This window comes from Anolis carolinensis, unplaced genomic scaffold (genome assembly GCF_035594765.1).
Source record: "Anolis carolinensis isolate JA03-04 unplaced genomic scaffold, rAnoCar3.1.pri scaffold_9, whole genome shotgun sequence".
In the NCBI taxonomy this organism is placed as follows: Eukaryota; Metazoa; Chordata; class Lepidosauria; order Squamata; family Dactyloidae; genus Anolis; species Anolis carolinensis.
Genome location: NW_026943820.1, coordinates 18,490,901 through 18,508,146, shown reverse-complemented (window position 1 = coordinate 18,508,146; position 17,246 = coordinate 18,490,901). Strand labels below are relative to the sequence as shown.

The 17,246-nt window shown below is 41.4% G+C and overlaps 1 protein-coding gene across 1 annotated transcript; it reads left to right on the top strand.

The window, feature by feature from the left end:
* The first annotated feature begins 33 nt into the window (after positions 1–33).
* enkd1 (enkurin domain containing 1) lies at positions 34–16,014 on the top strand. The gene is made up of 8 exons (XM_003225332.4): positions 34–148; positions 6,899–7,102; positions 9,264–9,488; positions 9,593–9,765; positions 11,550–11,714; positions 13,021–13,190; positions 14,182–14,318; positions 15,175–16,014. Exons 2-8 carry the CDS (start codon positions 7,018–7,020, stop codon positions 15,333–15,335), a joined length of 1,116 nt encoding a protein of 371 aa, XP_003225380.1. The 5' UTR covers positions 34–148; positions 6,899–7,017; the 3' UTR covers positions 15,336–16,014.
* Positions 16,015–17,246: the final 1,232 nt, after the last annotated feature.

Sequence of the window (17,246 nt, the reverse complement as noted above, 5' to 3'; positions counted from 1 at the left end):
GGCCTTCAGGCAAGAGTGGGCGAAACTACACTTCCCAGAAGTCTTTGTGCGCCTTCCACTTGGCTAGAGGAAGCGACAGTTGCCTGGAGACAGAAGGCGGGGAGAGTCAAACCACTTGGAGCTCGGCGGCCTCTTCTCGTCCGGACAGGTGAGGGAGGCGAGGCGAGGCGGCTGGCAGTCTGGCTATCAGGCTTCAGGGAGGCTTCGCTTGCAAGGAGGGCCCAGCGTGGCCACCCTCCGGGTAGAGTGGCCCTGCAGCTCTCCTCACGCTCATCCCTCCTGTAGTGATTTAATGCATCCAAATCTATTAAAGGCCTTCTTCAGTCTTCCTCTTGGCCTGGGCCCCCCTTTGCCCAGGATAAGCCTGGCTTTATAAAGAGACAGAGGCCCCTTCCGCACAGTTGGGTTATATAATATTAGTAATAATAATAATAATAATAATAATGATAATAATGATAATAATTTTATTTTTGTACCCCGCCACCATCTCCCCAGAGGGACTCGGGGCGGCTTACAGATATAAAAACCAGCATAGAGTATACAGCATATAGTAATATCAAATACAAAAACACACAAATAAATTTAAAAGGCATTAAAATCATAATCATTATAAAACACAGCAATAAAAACATAAAATGAACTGGGCAAAGTGAACTGAGTGGAACTTGTAAACAAAAAGGAAGATTAAGGTGCTACAAGGTCATGGGAAGAGCCTTAAACTGGGGTGAACTCTGAGGCTATGTCAAAGAGTTAACCAACAGGTACAACTGGTCAGAAGAACCTGCTAGTACCAGGGTTTAGCAAACAGTGGGCGGTACTACCTTCTTCAAAGGCCTGTTTGAAGAGCCATGGCAGTGTGGACTCAGATAGTTAAAAATGGAGGTGACACAACAGAAAGTGAGGGAAATCTCCTTGGAAGTAAAAATTCTCTCCTGAAAAAGTTATTGTAATGGGGATAAGGTGTCCCCACTGAAGCTTTCTATCCAATCCTTGTTTTTATAAGAAACCATATTTTCAAAATCCAATTCTCACGGACAGAAAGTGAGTTGAAATCTTCTGAACAGGGACACAGACAGCAAAGGAAACACCACAAGGGTGTTAACCCATGTGCTATCCAAACCTAGTATATATATATATATATATTTAGATGGAGTTGCACTTAAAAATGTACCTGTTCCAAATTACAAATTCAACAGACCTACAGAACCTATATTGTTTGTAACTTGGGGACTGTCTGTACAAGGAATCTGCCCTTTTATCCCATCCTTAAAACATAAATGAATGTTCTGCTGCCTTATAAAGGACTTCGACTTTATTGGGTGAAATAAAAAGGACTTCATATTTATTGCTGCAACTGCAACTCCTCTGTTCTCTTGCTCTCCATGTATTTCTGAACTGATCTATTAAGAACAGCCTCCTTCTGTAAGGTTTCCTCACCCACTGGGCCAAACCTTAATTCCTCAGCCTTCAAGAGAGTCTTGGCAGTATCTGTCCACAACAGGCTAAACACCAAACACATAGGCCACTTGGTTGCAGTCTAATGTTCTCTAATACGGAATGTGTTGGAATTTTGTTTAAAGTATAGAAAATGGTTTCTAATTTTACTAATTTTACAGCTGCATGTATAAAAACACACAATTTTATGCAGATGCTTTTGCTCCCAAGTTCTGTCCTGCTGGTTTAGCTATTTTTGTGCTGACTTTTATGGCATTTTGAAGGGAGATAGAGCTCAACTTTTGGCAAGTATCAATGTCGGGAGCTGAACACTGTTGGGTCCTGAGGCTTGATTACAATTTAAACATATTTCAAGCCCTGGTAGGCACATTGAGGTGTGCTTCTGTAAACATGAATTGTGCTGTTGTTTTTGCAGAGCTTTGTAGGTAAGGCTGTAGAAATAGTTTAAGGGAAAGTGGTATTGCTCAGGGATTAGCAGAGAATGGATTGTGGTATACTGGCCATTTTATGGTGGATCACATAGTATAGTACTTAATCATGCCATAAATTGAGAGTTCTACATGCCTAATACACCTTAGTTATATATAAGTAATATATATATTATCCATATTTAGATCCAAGGAGTTCACATTAGCATATATGATTTGCTTATCTTAATTTCATTAGAAAGAGAAATTGAGAGCGAGAGATCATTTCAAGATTAACTAGCTTTAGTTGAATGCAGATTTGAACCTGGGTCTTTCTAATCCTCAAATGATTTGACATGAGGTTGAATAAGCACTTTTGCCTTATTCACATATGCACTTACAGTAGAGTCTCACTTATCCAACATAAATGGGCCGGCAGAATGTTGGATAAGCGAATATGTTGGATAATAAGGAGGGATTAAGGAAAAGTCTATTAAACATCAAATTAGGTTATGATTTTACAAATTAAGCACCAAAACATCATGTTATACAACAAATTTGACAGAAGAAGTAGTTCAGTACTCAGTAATGCTATGTAGTAATTACTGTATTTACGAATTTAGCACCAAAATAGCATGATGTACTGAAAACATTGACTACAAAAATGCGTTGGATAATCCAGAACGTTGGATAAGCGAATGTTGGATAAGTGAGACTCTACTATATTTAAAACCCTGCCTTTTTCCTGGCACAAGACCTATGCCATTTCATATTAGTTGACTGTAGAGGTAGAATATAAAAAGATTAACCCAGTAGTGGAATAAGCCCAGTCCTGGTTTAGAAGGTCACATCAAACTGTATAGAAAGTGCATAATGATGGACTCTGTTAACTCTAGGAAGAAATAGAGTGAGGTCTAACTATGCATTTTTAGTACCACCAGGTTCAGTTGGTTCACTACTTCCAATTTGGGCTCCATGCTTTCTTTTTCTGTTCTGGATTCATTTGTATTTATGATCCTTCGTTTGCCTGAATTGTTTTCCATGTTGATAAATGAATCTTTCTGTGAATGATTGCAGTTCCCAGATATGTATATGAGATGGATTAAAATTTTGTCCTTATGACAAACAGATGTAGATGACCTATTTTGTATGCTACAAGTGTGCCCTAATGTGGGCAGAAAGCTGTGAGCAGTAGAGGTGCGCGTACAAATGACTTTTGGTCATTATTCATATTGAAAAGAGAGGAGCAGATAATTAGAGCACTTAGAGTAATTTACTCCAGCTCTTTGCCTGAATTGATTCCATTCCAGTCTATCCCATTTTTATTTCAGATGGATACTTTGTTAGCCCCTTTTTCTTTCCCCATTGCTTTAATAATTTCTCTATCTGTTGTCGATGGCTTTCATGGCCAGAATCACAGGGTTGTTGTGGCTGTATGGTCATGTTCCAGAAGCATTCCCTCCTGACATTTTCCCCACATCTACGGCAGGCATCCTCAGAGGTTGTGAGTTATATTGGTCTATCCTTACAAATCTGTCAAAGTAATCATGTTTAGACTTTCCAGGTACAGTATGTCCTGGAGTTTAAACCACTGGCCCTTTGATTGCCATGAAAGAACTGATCTCAAAATTCTTGTTTCTTTGCTTTCAAATCTTGGCTGTTACTCTGATATTAATGCAAGGTGTCTTCTTGCAACTTGTTTTGTGCTTGGCTCTGAACAGCCGTTTGCTCTCCAAGCGGACAGAATAAACCATTCTGTCCTGCGCTTGGAGTGAGGCCAGGATTGCCCTGCTAAGTGCTTTTTCTTGTTTTCTTTTTTGAAATGGAGGTGTGAGGATGGCATTTGACCTCATATCAATTCAAGAAACCTGGCTCTTGTTTACTCATTACAGTGCAGGGAGTCCCTGAGTTACATATGACTACTAGTTAAGAACGGGGTTGAGACAACGGGAAGTGAAAGAAATATACCCCTTGGAAGGAAAATCCACTCCTCAAAGTGTTACTATGGGGAAAAGGTTTCTCAGCTGAAGCTTTCTCATCAATCCTTGTTTCCACAACAAGCCCAATTTTTCAAAATCCAATTCTCACAGGGACAGAAGATGAGGGGAAATCTTTTGAACAAGGGCACAGAGAGCAAAACAAACATCACATGGGCGTTAACCCTTCCCTATGCTATCCAAAGCTTTAAAATATATTTGGCTGGAGTTACACTTTAAAATGTACCTGTTCTGACTTGCACACAAATTTAACTTAAGATCCCTCCTTGAGCCACAGAGAAAAGCGGGTAATAAATTCATTATTATTATTATTATTATTATTATTATTATTATTATCATCATCATCATCATCATCATCATCTCAAACTTACAGAATTTTGTTCGTAACTTGGGAACTGCTTGTACTGGTTTACTGTACTAGTTTACTGGTTACAGTAAACAGTTTTGATTTAGCTCTCACCTCAAGCCATCCTTCCTCTTCTGAGAACCAATGACAATGTATCTACGCTTTTCTGTTTAGGCAGTGCAGGATGAGCAGTGTGTGAAATCTGCTGTAAGAGTATATTTGGAAAAAGCACGAGGAATAAAAAAGGATGTAGTTTTTCCTCACTGCTTCTGTTCCTGCTTGGTTTTGTTGGCAGATTGTATGATATCTGGCAGCGGAGTCATGGCAGCTGCTACCTGTTTTTTGCTGGCAGAATTCCAGGGCTTTGTGCATAGCACTACCCTGTGGCAAAGTGAGGGATATCACTCTCTTTTGGAAGACACACAGAAAATGACTGAGAGGTTCTCTTCTCTTTTGGTTCTCTTCTCTACAGCCCTGGTTCCCAATGTGCCACCACACCCTACAGGGGGGCAATTGGATTTTTTAAGGGGGGCAATTCAGAAATGAGTTAATAACAGTGTTTTTTTTTACATTCCTTATGGTTCTAGGGACCAGAAAAATGTTTGGAACCACTGGTCTCTACAGAGTTTCTCTTACTACCTGTTTCATTAAGCTTCCTTTCAGCCTAATTAAATGAGTAGTGCGAGAGAATAAGCAAGCCTCCATCTGTTGAGAACAGCTTCATTAGATTTATCTGTCCCTTGTCACCTGGAAGCACCTATTTCATGAGGCAGCACCAGTGGGATTGATAGGAAGCAGATCCCACTCGACTGATTCTTCTAAATGGCATAGAGGAAAAGCAATGACATCACTATGCATTACAGCAGGACCTCTCAAGTTCTCTGATGTATGGGACTGGCAGTTGTGTTGTCGAAGGCTTTCATGGCCGGGATCACAGGGTTGTTGTATGTCTTTCGGGCTGTGTGGCCATGTTCCAGAAGTTCCAGAAACGTCAGGAGAGAATACTTCTGGAACATGGCCACACAGCCCGAAAGACATACAACAACCCTGGACTGGCAATTGTTTTTTCCAACATTGTAAATTCCAACACAGAATGTACATCCATTAAAATAATATTTTTTTTCATGTCTGGAGTGACTTGAGAAACTGCAAGTCGCTTCTGGTGTGAGAGAATTGGCTGTCTACAAGGACCTTGCCCAGGGGATGCCCGGATGTTTTGATGTTTTTACCATCCTTGTGGGAGGCTTCTCTCATGTCCCCACATGGAGCTGGAGTTGATAGAGGGAGCTCATCCGCACTCTCCCCAGGTTGGATTCGAAGTGGCAAACTTCAGGTCAGCAACTAACCTTCAAGTCATCAGTCCTGCAGGCACAAAGGTTTAACCCACTGCGCCATCGGGGGCTCTAATAATAATAATAATAATAATAATAATAATAATAATAATAATAATAATAATAAGCTTTATTTATATCCTGCTCCCTCTCACCAAGGAAACTCAATGCAGCTTACAACAAAAAGACAAACACTGTAAATGATATAACATAATAATCACATATGAATTAATAAAACAAAATGGTACAATATTGTAAACAAAAAGAAATAAACAGTTTAAAAGACTATTTAGCCCTCTAAAACAGTATATATATAAAATACCGTTTCAAACCAGCAACTTCTTATGATCTGGGTGTTCAGCATTATAAGTTATAGTTCTGAGAACTATTTAAAATCCTGTTTGATAGGGTGGTTAATACTTTTAGCCATTATCAAAAGACTGCTTAAATAGCCAAGTTTTCAACTCCTTCCTGAAAGTTAGGAGGATGGGTGCTTGTCTAATTTCCTTGGGGAGGGCATTCCAAAGTAGGGTTTTTTCTTTCTTCTCTGAAGACTTGCAATGGGCTGGCACTGCTCCCAGTATATTTCACCACTTTGAGTAGCACTGCAACTAGAGAAGGCAAACAAAGCCTACTCTGTCAGAAAGCCACCTCCGTTAAGACTTTTCCTCTTCTTCAATTTATTGTTATAGTACTTTTAAGAATTGGTGCCTGAAGTTGTTTGTTTTCCTCTTCCCTCTTTATCTTTTTCTTTTGTGTCACACCCTTTACATCAGGACTGGGCAGAATGTAGAACTAGATCTTCTGCATGAGTTCTGGATGATTTTTTTAGAGATCTAGTTGCTTAATAGTCTCAACAACAAAATGTCTGCTTTTTACCACACAAATCCTAAATTATGTATCTGAAATAAAAAAGCTTGGGGTAGCAGCATTAACATGAATGTCTTTGTGGATGGACTGTTGGCTCAGTTAATGTCTGGTATTCAGAGTGAATTTTTGGATTCAGAGCTCTTTTAAATTTTAGTTTATGTTTTTGGTATAAAGATTCAGTTGGTAGAGCTCAAGAGTTCCTAGTAGAGCTGATCCTGGAAGCCTATAATCATCTCATTCCTGTTTCATATAGTCAATATATGTGGGCTGTCATATAAATTAATAAGTGAAGTCTGTTTTGTTGTCATCAAAGTACCTGGTTGACTGCGAACCAGTCCTTCTCTCCCCCTGACCCTCATGGATTGTTGTGAGAAGGAAAAGAGACATATATTCTACTTTGGGGTCATTGAAAGAAAGGTGGGCTGTAAATGCTGTTGATAAATAAATAATAAGGGGATACAAATGCTTAAAATGAATGTCTTTTCTATGTAGCCATTTGTCTGCAGCTCTCTGCTCCTCCCAAGATATTGACTGCATGCGCCCAGTGATAGAGAAAGGCTTTGTCATTTCAAGACCTCCAAAAAGGAGAGTTTTTGGTTGCTGAGGCTAAGATGGCAGAGGGGTTGTCCAGGATCACGGGTCCCATTCCCCCAGACCCCACCCTGTGTCCAGATTACTATAGGCGCCCTCTCTCAGGTGAGTGTGCTGCATGTTTGCAGAGCATGTAGTGGGTAATACATTGGGGGTCACATGCTGTGGTATTATAGGGAGCGCAGAGCTAAAAGTGGGCTTTTTCCAGAATCTGAACCGTTCACTTGTGGAGGGCTTTTGAAGTCACTTGACAGCGGCCTTTTTTTCACAACGGTCATATGAACTCTTGCTAGGGATAGGAAAGGGATCTTCTCAGTGGACATTCCCAGGTTCTGGAACTCCCTGTCATGGGATGACTAGCAAACTTTTTATCTTTATCGTCTTGCTGGAAGATAAAGATTTTTTTTTCAGGCAGTCTTTGAGCCGTTAACCTGTCTCATTATAGAACAACTTTTTACCTGGCGGGATCTGTTAAAAAAGAACACCTTCTGATTTAAATGTGTTTAATTGTGGTCTAATGTTTTAATTATGATACATTTTTCACTATTATTGTTGTTCTTATTAGGTCCCTTAACCTTTTTTTCCAGAAAAGCTAGATTAAGGTAAGATTAAGAAATAGTTCTGAGTGCCACAAAATGCCAATGCTTTCTTTAAGCCACTTGCTTGGTATCACATGATCAATTGAAAAGAAAGTGTTTGTTGTCACTCATCTAAACATACATGTTCTGGGAAAAGAAGTTACTGGAAATTTTCTTCTCTCTCTTAGGAAAAATGTGCTCATTGCATGTTGTCTTCTACAGCAGAAGTGGAGGTTCTGCAACCCTCTGGACTTCCAAACTAGAAAGCTTAGGTTCCCCAGAAAACTTTGTCTTCTTCCTCCATGATATTTTGTGGTTTCCCAGATTTTTTACATTTATCTCCTGTTACACAGCCCAATGTGAAATCTGTTTCTGGGTATATTTGACGTGCTGATTTTTCCCCCCTGTGTCCTTTTTTAGGCCTGTTCATAGATTATTTAGGGTGCTGATTCAGAAAATTGCATTGGATAGACCACATTAGCTCTAGTTTCTTAGATATGATTATCATGATTTTCTGTGGTCGAGCAGGTGGTGACTGGTAGATGTCATATGTTCTCTATCTCGAAGACTAGACCTGAAAGGGGAAATATGGTGCCATTTCTAGAATAAGTAAGTCAAATATATCCAACAACCGGTCTAATTTTTGAAGCACCAAAATGTGTGTTGGCCAGTGTTAAGAAAGGCTGAAACGATTAGGGCATAATTACTGCCAGTAAGGACCCTATTAAACCAAATCTGATGCTTACCAAGGCAACTGAAGTGGATTCATTCTACAGCACAGATGCACCTCAGGCCTTTGGAGATACAGTCATTAATCAATCAATCAATCAATCAATTAATTAGCCCCAGAGGGTTTTTAATCATCTATCCTGTATTTATTACGATTTTACCATTTATATGTTTTAAATGCAATTTTGTATCCTGTATTTTTGTTTTAATTGATATATTGTATTACTGTTTTATCTTTTTATAGTGTGATTTGTATAATGTTGCCTATATTTTGTCCTATGTTGTTTGGGCCTCTGCCCCATGTAGTCCCCGCGGGGAGATGGTGGCGGGGTATAAATAAAGTTTTATTATTATTATTATTATTATTAATGCAAGATATGCTTTGTTTTAACCTGCCTATTGTGGGAGAGTGGGCCCTGAGAATTTATGTCAAACTACATTTGGCCTTTAGGTTCAAATAATTCCATCTCCCCGCACGCACCATCTACATAGTCACAGTATTTCCCCTTCTAGCCCAATACTATCTGCTTTAGGGCTGGGGAATGTCATTGTATTGTTGAAGGCTTTCACAGCTGGAATCAATGTTGTTATTGGTAGACACTTCTATCATTCCTCACCATTGGTTGTGCTGGCTGAGTTTGATGGGGATTGCAGTCCAGCAACAGCTAGAGGTTCATATATTTTTGTGTTTGTTTATTTTGTAGGTAAAGGTAAAGGTTTTCCCCTGACATTAAATCTAGTCGTGTCCGACTCTGTGGGTTGGTGCATAGACACCTCCAAGGTCATCTGGTTGGCATAACTAGTGGTCATTTGCCAATTTTTTGGCCTGAGTCATTTCCCCCAATACAGTTGATCTTAATTAAAAATATAAGAACTTGAACTTTGGATCTTTGGTGCGCAGAGCAGTAAATTGACACAGAGTTGCAATGCCTTTTTTGACACTTATTTTGTGTGTTTAGCCCGAGGGAGACTAGAAGGGAACTCTCTGAAGCTGGACCTGCTTCCTGGCCCCATTCCTCCAGAGTGCAGCCTTTACCCGACCTGTTACAGTGCTCGTCTCGCTCACCCTCCTCCCCGGATAAAAGCGAATGGCAAGGACATTCTGGAGAGGGGTCAGCAGGGCACAGTGAGTGCTTTGCTGCAGCTAGACGGCATTTCCTTCTGTCAGGAGCAGACACTTAGACGTAAGCTTTGGATGGCTGTTTGGGGGGAATGGCTGTCACTTTACCAGTCCCAACAGACCAGGGTTACATGTAGGCTGCTATGCTTCATTTCTTTCATTGCACAGGCAGAGACCACAAGGACCATGAGAAGGAGAATCTGAAGCGCATGAGGGAGATTCAGAAGAAGTATCGAGAGAAAGAGCAGGCTCGGGAGCTCAACCAGCGCAAGCCAGTGAAAGCCCTCTGGAAGTCTCAGAAGTATGAGAATGTGGAGTCCAAAGTAAAAATCAAGTTGCAGGTACTGCTGAGCCCAATATGCCCTGTGGTAATTCTCACCAACTTCCTGTATTTCATTGCATAATAGTCGCACTTTTAACTCCCTTTTTTCACTGAAAAGGAGTGTGACTATTACGCAGAGAAAAAAGTGCTTTCGATTCTCCAGTTTCTGTTTCTTTTAAAAAAAAAAATACAGTAAACTGTTTTACCTCGAAGACAGGAGGAGGAGGAGGCATGATCCAGCCTCAAACAAGCAGCTCTGTTTCTATTTGCTTTTTTAACTGCCTTGCCTTGAAGGAAGGAGGAGGGAAGATTTCTCCCTTCTTTCTCGAAATGCAAGGCAGCTTCTAAAATTTGAAATGGAGCTCATTGGAGGAAGGAGGGAAGTACAGAGCTCCAGAGACCTCCATGTCATAGTTTTAAAACTGCCTTGCCTTTGGAAAAGGAAGGAAAGGGGAATCAGCCCACGAAACTCTAATTCTACCAAACAAAACTTGGGGTTGCGACCAGGGCTGTAGCCAGAAAAAAATTTCGGGAGGGGTTTTGAAAATTTCGGAGGGGGGTTGAACCCCTAGCACACACCTCTCCCCGCTACAAACCTGTCAATATCTGCCTGAAATAGTGTCTGGAGGGACTCTTAATGTTTTGCGACTTAGCATGGGGATTTGGTTAACCAGTTAAAATTCATGAGTAAACCAGGTTTTTTTTATAACCTGAAAAATTTCGGCAGGGGTTAACCGCCCCCTCGCTACAGGCCTGGTTGCGACTATTATGTGAGGAAATATGGGTAGTTTCAGTTGAATGAGGCAAGAAAATGTATAGCAGGCAAGATAGGAGGGTTGTGCTTTTGGGGTAAACTTTGACCTGTTTCGTGTCCCGGCTTTTGGTGCCCGATCTGTTTTTTGGAAGCCTCCCAAAATCGGAGAGGGAAATATCTGCTTTTGCTCTGGGGTGTCAAAAGGTCAGTTTTCTATCGGACCAAGTTTTCCTTCCTATCAGACCTTTAAGTTGTTTCTACTCTAAAGGAGAAGCGCTCGGCTGCAGGCAGGCTGCACGCCATAGACACAGTCTCCAAGGCAAGTAGGCAAGTTATGTTTCTTACTCTAGAGTCGGCGCTCGGCTGCAGGCGGACTGCACGACAAACACATACACTTTCAAAGGCAAGGAGGCTGCTCATGAAAAGAAGGAGAGGAGCCGTGATTGGCTACCGCTTGCATTCATGTTGAGCTGATTTTAGTGCAGGGAGGGGGCTTCCTGTTACATGTTCCCGAGGGTAATGGAAGTCCAAAAGAATTAATGTAACAAAGGAAAACAGGTTGCGTGCACAACTCTAGAAGATAGTATACTTAGGATAAAGTAGGAGGACATGGACAACAGAGGACCAGATTGGCTTCCACTGGCCAAGATTCACAACAGGAGGCACACCTCCTGACAAAATGTGAATTAAAAATAAACCATGCCTGGGTTGCAACTGCCCCCATTCTCATTATAGACCAGAAATAAAGTATCAGGAGATGCATAATGTGATATGAAGCTAAACTGAATTATCTGCAACTTTCTGTGACTTGTTTTTGTGTCCTTTCAAATTGCTTTGTGTTCCCTCTCTTTTTCATTGATTCTTAAGCTTATCAATATCACTCAGTTGTCCAGTTTAAAGAAATGGAAATGTGATAATCAATAATTTAGGAGTAAACTGATTCCAGTTTAATTCATTGAGGACATGGGTAGTGATGTTACCTTGGTGTTTCAGTTAAGATTGTTTCCTAGTAATCTTTATCTCAGACTCACTTTTTGGGGCTCCTTCAGGAGGGTCCTATTTCTCCGAATCCAGAGGCACAAAAATACCTGAGAGCATATTCTCGCTGTGGCACAGGAATCCATCCACGAAGGTCAGTGTCTCCAAACCAGACCCAATCAAAAGAAACAGTGGATATAGCAGCTGCACCAGAAGCACAAGGCCATAATTCCAAGGTATGTGAAGTTGGGAGGGAGAGGCGCTGCATAGATTCAGCAGTCCTGGTGCCATTTGCTTTATATTTCCTGTCCCTCATAAATGTGTGGTGTTCCAGCAAAACCTTTAGGGAGACAACAACCAGCTGGACTCTGACAGGGTGAAAAGGGTTTGAGATTCATGGGGTCTCCTTTTGGTTTATGCTAGAACCTCAAAGTTCAAACATACAGTGTCGAGAATAAAACAATGACTTGAAAAGAATTGCAGGACATAGTGCCCTAAGCACATGTTCACACAGTCGCACAAGCATTGAAGCTTGCACTTATATTCTGTCATTTATGTATTTTCTGCTGTTTCTTTCTGGCATAATGAAGGCAGAAGAAAGTATTTTTTGTTGAAAATAAATCAGTGTATTGAAGTCAAAACACACTGAGCTTCTGCACAATAGCCAGAACATGTTGGCTTGTTCATTTATTTATTCCAAATATATTTATATGTGTTGTCGAAGGCTTTCATGGCCAGAATCACTGGGTTGCTGTGAGTTTTCTGGCTGTATTGCCATGTTCCAGAAGCATTATCTCCTGACGTTTCACCCACATCTATGGCCGGCATCCGCAAAAGTTGTGAGGCATATTGGAAACTAGGGAAGGAGGTTTATATATCTGTGGAAGGTCCAGGGTGGGAGAAAGAACTATTGTCTGATGGAGGCAGATGTGAATGTTGAAATTAGCATTGAATGGCCTTGCAGATTCAGAGCCTGGCTGAAAATGGGAATTCCAGACAGAAAACAATCAGGGCCAGGTAACACTTCCCAACAAAGGATTCTCCCAGGTAGAAAGCTGACAGGGATCTAGGAGTCTATAGTAGATCACAAACTGGACATGAGTCAGTAGTGTGATACACCAATCAATAGATAGCCTACAGCTTCAAAGCTTGGCTGCTTCCAGCCTGGGGGAATACTTTGTTGGGAAGTGTTAGCTGGCCCTGATTGTTTCCTGTCTGGAATTCCCCTGTTTTTTAGTGTTCTTCGTTATTTACTGTCCTGATTTTAGAGTTTCTAATACTGGTAGCCAGTGACTGATTTTTATATGCCATCTTTGTTCCAAGGACCTCAGTCATCTTCTTCATTTTTAACCACATAGCAACCCTGTAGGGTAGGTAAAGTTAATGACTAGTACATAGTTGCCCAGTAACTTTCATAACCCAAGATATGAGCTGAGGTCTTTCACGTCCTAGTTCAGTCATCTGAGCTATTCCAGCATTGTCTCTAGATCCGCAGCATCGGAATGTTACTGGCCTTTAACTCTCTGTCCTTTTTTTTTTCAGGCCCAGGGAGGCATCAAGGAGGTGGATTTTGTTAGCCACAATGCCCAAAATGCTAAGCGAGCTCAGTTGCGGCGCTCGCGTTCCTTGCAATCACTGACTGAAGCGCTGGAGCAGAGACGCAAGGAGCAGGAAGAGTACGATGCTAAACAGAAGGGACACGTCCCCCGCTAGTATGTATTAAACTCCTCTCCGAGCAAAGAAGGAGGTGGAAGAGGGCTGGATGGGACCAGTCCTCCCATTAAGTAACAGGTGCTGGGAGGGAAGGGTAGTAGCAGGGAATTGGAGGAGAAAACTCTGTGCTATATGACCTGTCCATTACTTCCTAAACTAACCATCTGCCTTCAGTCATGTTGGACAATGCTGTCCCATCAATAAGAAGAAGAAAGATTCAATGGCCAGCTTTTGTACTGTTCTTCACTTTAGGCAAAAATATATGATGATGATGATGGTGATGATGATGATGATGATGATGAAAACTTTATTTCTACACCGCCTCTCTCCCCAGAGGGACTCAGGGTGGTTAACATACATATAAACAGCAAACATTCAATGCCACAAAACTTCACTTAATCTTATATATCTTGGGTTAGTCCTGACATACAAAAATAAATGCCCCATACTGGCACACATTATATGCAGAAGCTTAGTCTGGTTGTCATATTCAGGACTGAATATGCAAGCAGCCCATATACATATATAGTCTGTGAGTCCATGGACTTGCTGTTTTCAGTTACAGCAAGAATATAGTGATGAATAATTTGGGAAAAGTTACATTTTTGGACTCCAAACTCCCATGACCATTAACTGTGCTGGTTTCAGAATTGTGGTAGTTGTAGATTTTTGAATTGTCAAGGATGCATAATGGGAGTGATGGTACATAAAAATGCAGAGTGTGAGAGTTTCATCCTGCCACAGCTTCTCTATAGTTGCAAATGTCACTCTGAGAGGTTGCCACAAACACAGTATCATAGTACATTTTGCTCTGCGTCCTGCTCCTTTCATAACAGCCTTATGACAGCTGTATCTGCTTTTCCAAAACTTGAAAAGAGAAGATGAATCCAGGCATGCTCCTTTCTTTGAATTCTAGGATGTGTCTCTCCTGCATTTTTCTGCCTAGCTCTTTGTGCCCTTGCTGATAATGTTCTTTTCTTCTGTCCTTAGTCTGATTGAGAGGAAAGAGCACTGGCGCAAAGAAGCGGAAGAATACCAGCGCAACATGCCTGACCCTGCCATGCCCCCAGGCCATGCCATGATGCCAGAGAGTCAGAGGCTGGAAACACTCGGCAACTTGAAACAGAGTAAGATGGGCTGGAAGTGGGACACTCAAGCTGCTTCTGTGTCTTGGGAGTTTGTCTCTGGATGGCTGTTTGCTCTCTGGGGTCTTGGACAGAGGTCTTCCCAATCCCAAAAGGCCTTTAAAGGGAGATGGCAGGGATTGCTGCTACCATTGCCACCATTTGGGCTTCCTCAGGATTGCTGAAAACAATTCAGCAAAGGCCAGAATCCTGTGTGGCTCAGCATAGCATAGTAGCTCTCTGTGTAGAATTATGATATAGCTGGCCGTTTCCTACCCCTTGGATTTAATAATTCCACTGTTACTACTTCTTCATTGCCATCTTCTCCTTCTCTCTTACCTGGTTCACCTGACTTGCTAGCTCTAATGAACTGGAGGCAAAGGCCTCTGTACATATCTCAGTGACTGTGTGGTGCTGCTGCTCAGTTCTTGATCCCTAATCTGCAGCAAGTTACCTTGCACCTAAGTACAATTGGCTAAATCAACCAGATGTCAAAAGCTATGGTTTTGGCCCAATGGATCATCTTAAGATTGCAAACTATATTTGGTCTTGGCTTCTTTGAGATCTTGCTCACAATAATCAAGGAATTCAGTTTTATATGAACTGTTGTTTTGTAGATTGTTTTATATGAATTGTTGTTTTTACATTGTTTTTAAGCATTGAATTTTTGCCATTTACTGTAAGCCGCTTTGAGTCTCCTCGGAGAGAAAGGCGGGGAAAAGTGATGTAAATAAATAAAATAAATAAATTCTACAGCAGCTTGATTTCTGTGAATGCAGCTGATGAAACCACACAGATTCAGCACTATTTGTAGTATAACCTGTTTGCTTCCTATTTTCTTTTTCTCCCCTTACTGTAGGTCAAGAGCAACTTCTGAAAGATCTCTTGCTGCTTCCAGTGAGAGTTGACACTCTGAGTGTCCAAAACCGACGGGTTGCTCTAGAGAAGAAGCTGTCACAGATTGAAGAGGCACTCAAGATATTCTCCCGGCCCAAAGTCTTCATCAAGCTGGATTCCTAGATTGGGGCAGAAGGTGCTCCCTTCCCCAACCTTCTTTTCTGAACTGTAATGGAGAGGAAGGAGGGATTTTTTTTCCTGCTTATTCCTGAACTGAGCTAGATTCTCTCTTTTACCTGAACTCACACCAATCCAGTGACTGAAACTTTGTTTGCTCACACTAGTGGCCGACTTTTTTTTCTAATGCATTGCTCTTGGCAACTCGTCTTTCAGGGGTTAGGAAGCCAAATATGTCCATCTATATAGGGGTTAAGAACATCTGTCCCATCTATATGGTGTAGAACTCTCCTCATGGCAACCAGTGTGGCCAAAGTCAGGGACAACAGGAGATGTAGCAAAACTTTATAAGCAAATGGGCTAGGTTGATAAAAACATGCAGCGGGATGGGGATGGAGATCGAAGAGAGAGTTTCCATATTCCCAGGAATGTGATTAAAAGTTGGGAAAATTTGGTAGCCACAGTTTGACTGCCTGGCAGCAGTAGTTTCGCTTAGTGCTAAGAAAGATCAGAACCAGTGCCTGGGGAAGCAATCACCTACATTATAGAAACTCTCAGCCCTCTCTGAGGCAGGGCAAGGGAAACCACAACCAGCAACTTGACAAACAGCTGGATCTTAGAGGAGTGTATATGGTTCTAAATTGAGTGATTGGATGGTTTTAAATAAAGCAGTTTTTTAAGTAAACTTGTGTCACATGACAGAAGCTGAAACCCTGTGTCCTTGCACAAGCATTAGTGTGGTGTAGTTTTAATGCATGCCCAGTGCAAGGACTAATTATATTTAGTTTGGTTGATAACTGCTACATATTATCACAAATGACACGCCTTATTTCTCTGAGAAGTCAGAGGGAGACACACAGCTCAGTAGTACAGCATGTGCTTTGCATGTAGGTGTGCAGTCCCATCATAACTTCCTCACTGTGAGAGCTGTTCAGCAGTGGAACTCTCTCTCTCTGCCCCAGAGTGGTGGAGGCTCCTTCTTTGGAGGCTTTTAAGCAGAGGCTGGATGGCCATCTGTCGGGGGTGCTTTGAATGAGATTTTCCTGCTTCTTGCAGGGGGTTGGACTGGATGGCCCATGAGGTCTCTTCCAACTCTATGATTCTATATCTCATAGTGCTGGAAAATAATGTGACTCTGGACTTAATATCTTGGGTTTGACAATGTAGGCCAGGGGTGTCCAACTCATTTTCATCAAACTCAATTTCATCATGGTTGCCTTCAAAGGACCATTGAATTCATGGATGGAGATTCAGCAGAGCAACTGTAATTTTTTTTACATAGTTGATGGTGCTTTTTACCCAGTTAGGGCCCCCAGATGTTATTGAATGACAACTCTCATCACTTTTGGTTATTATCCACGATGTCGGCTGGGGATAATGGGAATTGCAACCCAACAGCATCTGTGGCTCTGAAGTTGGGGAAAGGTTAAAGGCCGCTTTAATCTCAGACATCCAACCCACAAGCCTTGCTTTTAAACTCAAAATCCACTATCCTGACTAAATGGAACAAACAGCATCCTTCCAGATGTTACCACATCCCAACTCCCATCAGTCCAGTATCTGGAGGGTCACATTCCACATAACTGTCTACAGCACATGTGTCAACTCAAGGCCCATTTGGAGTTTTCCCTGTTCATTCTGCTGTGTGTGATCTCCCAGATATACACTGAAAGTATTGCCTTAAAAATACTCAGGTAAGGAAAGATATCTTGCTCAAGGTGTTGGAGAGTTGTGGTTTGCGTTATAAGCTCCATTCCCTTCTAGTTTTTCAGATTGCAGCCACTCTAATTACCCTTAAACTGATTTACAACATTCCACTTTTATAGGAAGACCATACGTGATGAGTTGTGATTTTTAATGGAATTGTCAAGATCCACAAAATAGAACTGAATGAACAAAAACATAGAAATTGCTGAG

Excerpts from the sequence above, each read along its gene's own strand:
- enkd1 (XM_003225332.4), top strand. The coding sequence starts at position 7,018 with ATGGCAGAGGGGTTGTCCAGGATCACGGGTCCCATTCCCCCAGACCCC. Across the intron at positions 9,489-9,592 it reads TCAGGAGCAGACACTTAGAC|GCAGAGACCACAAGGACCAT; the intron begins GTAAGCTTTGGA and ends TTCATTGCACAG. Across the intron at positions 11,715-13,020 it reads CACAAGGCCATAATTCCAAG|GCCCAGGGAGGCATCAAGGA; the intron begins GTATGTGAAGTT and ends TTTTTTTTTCAG.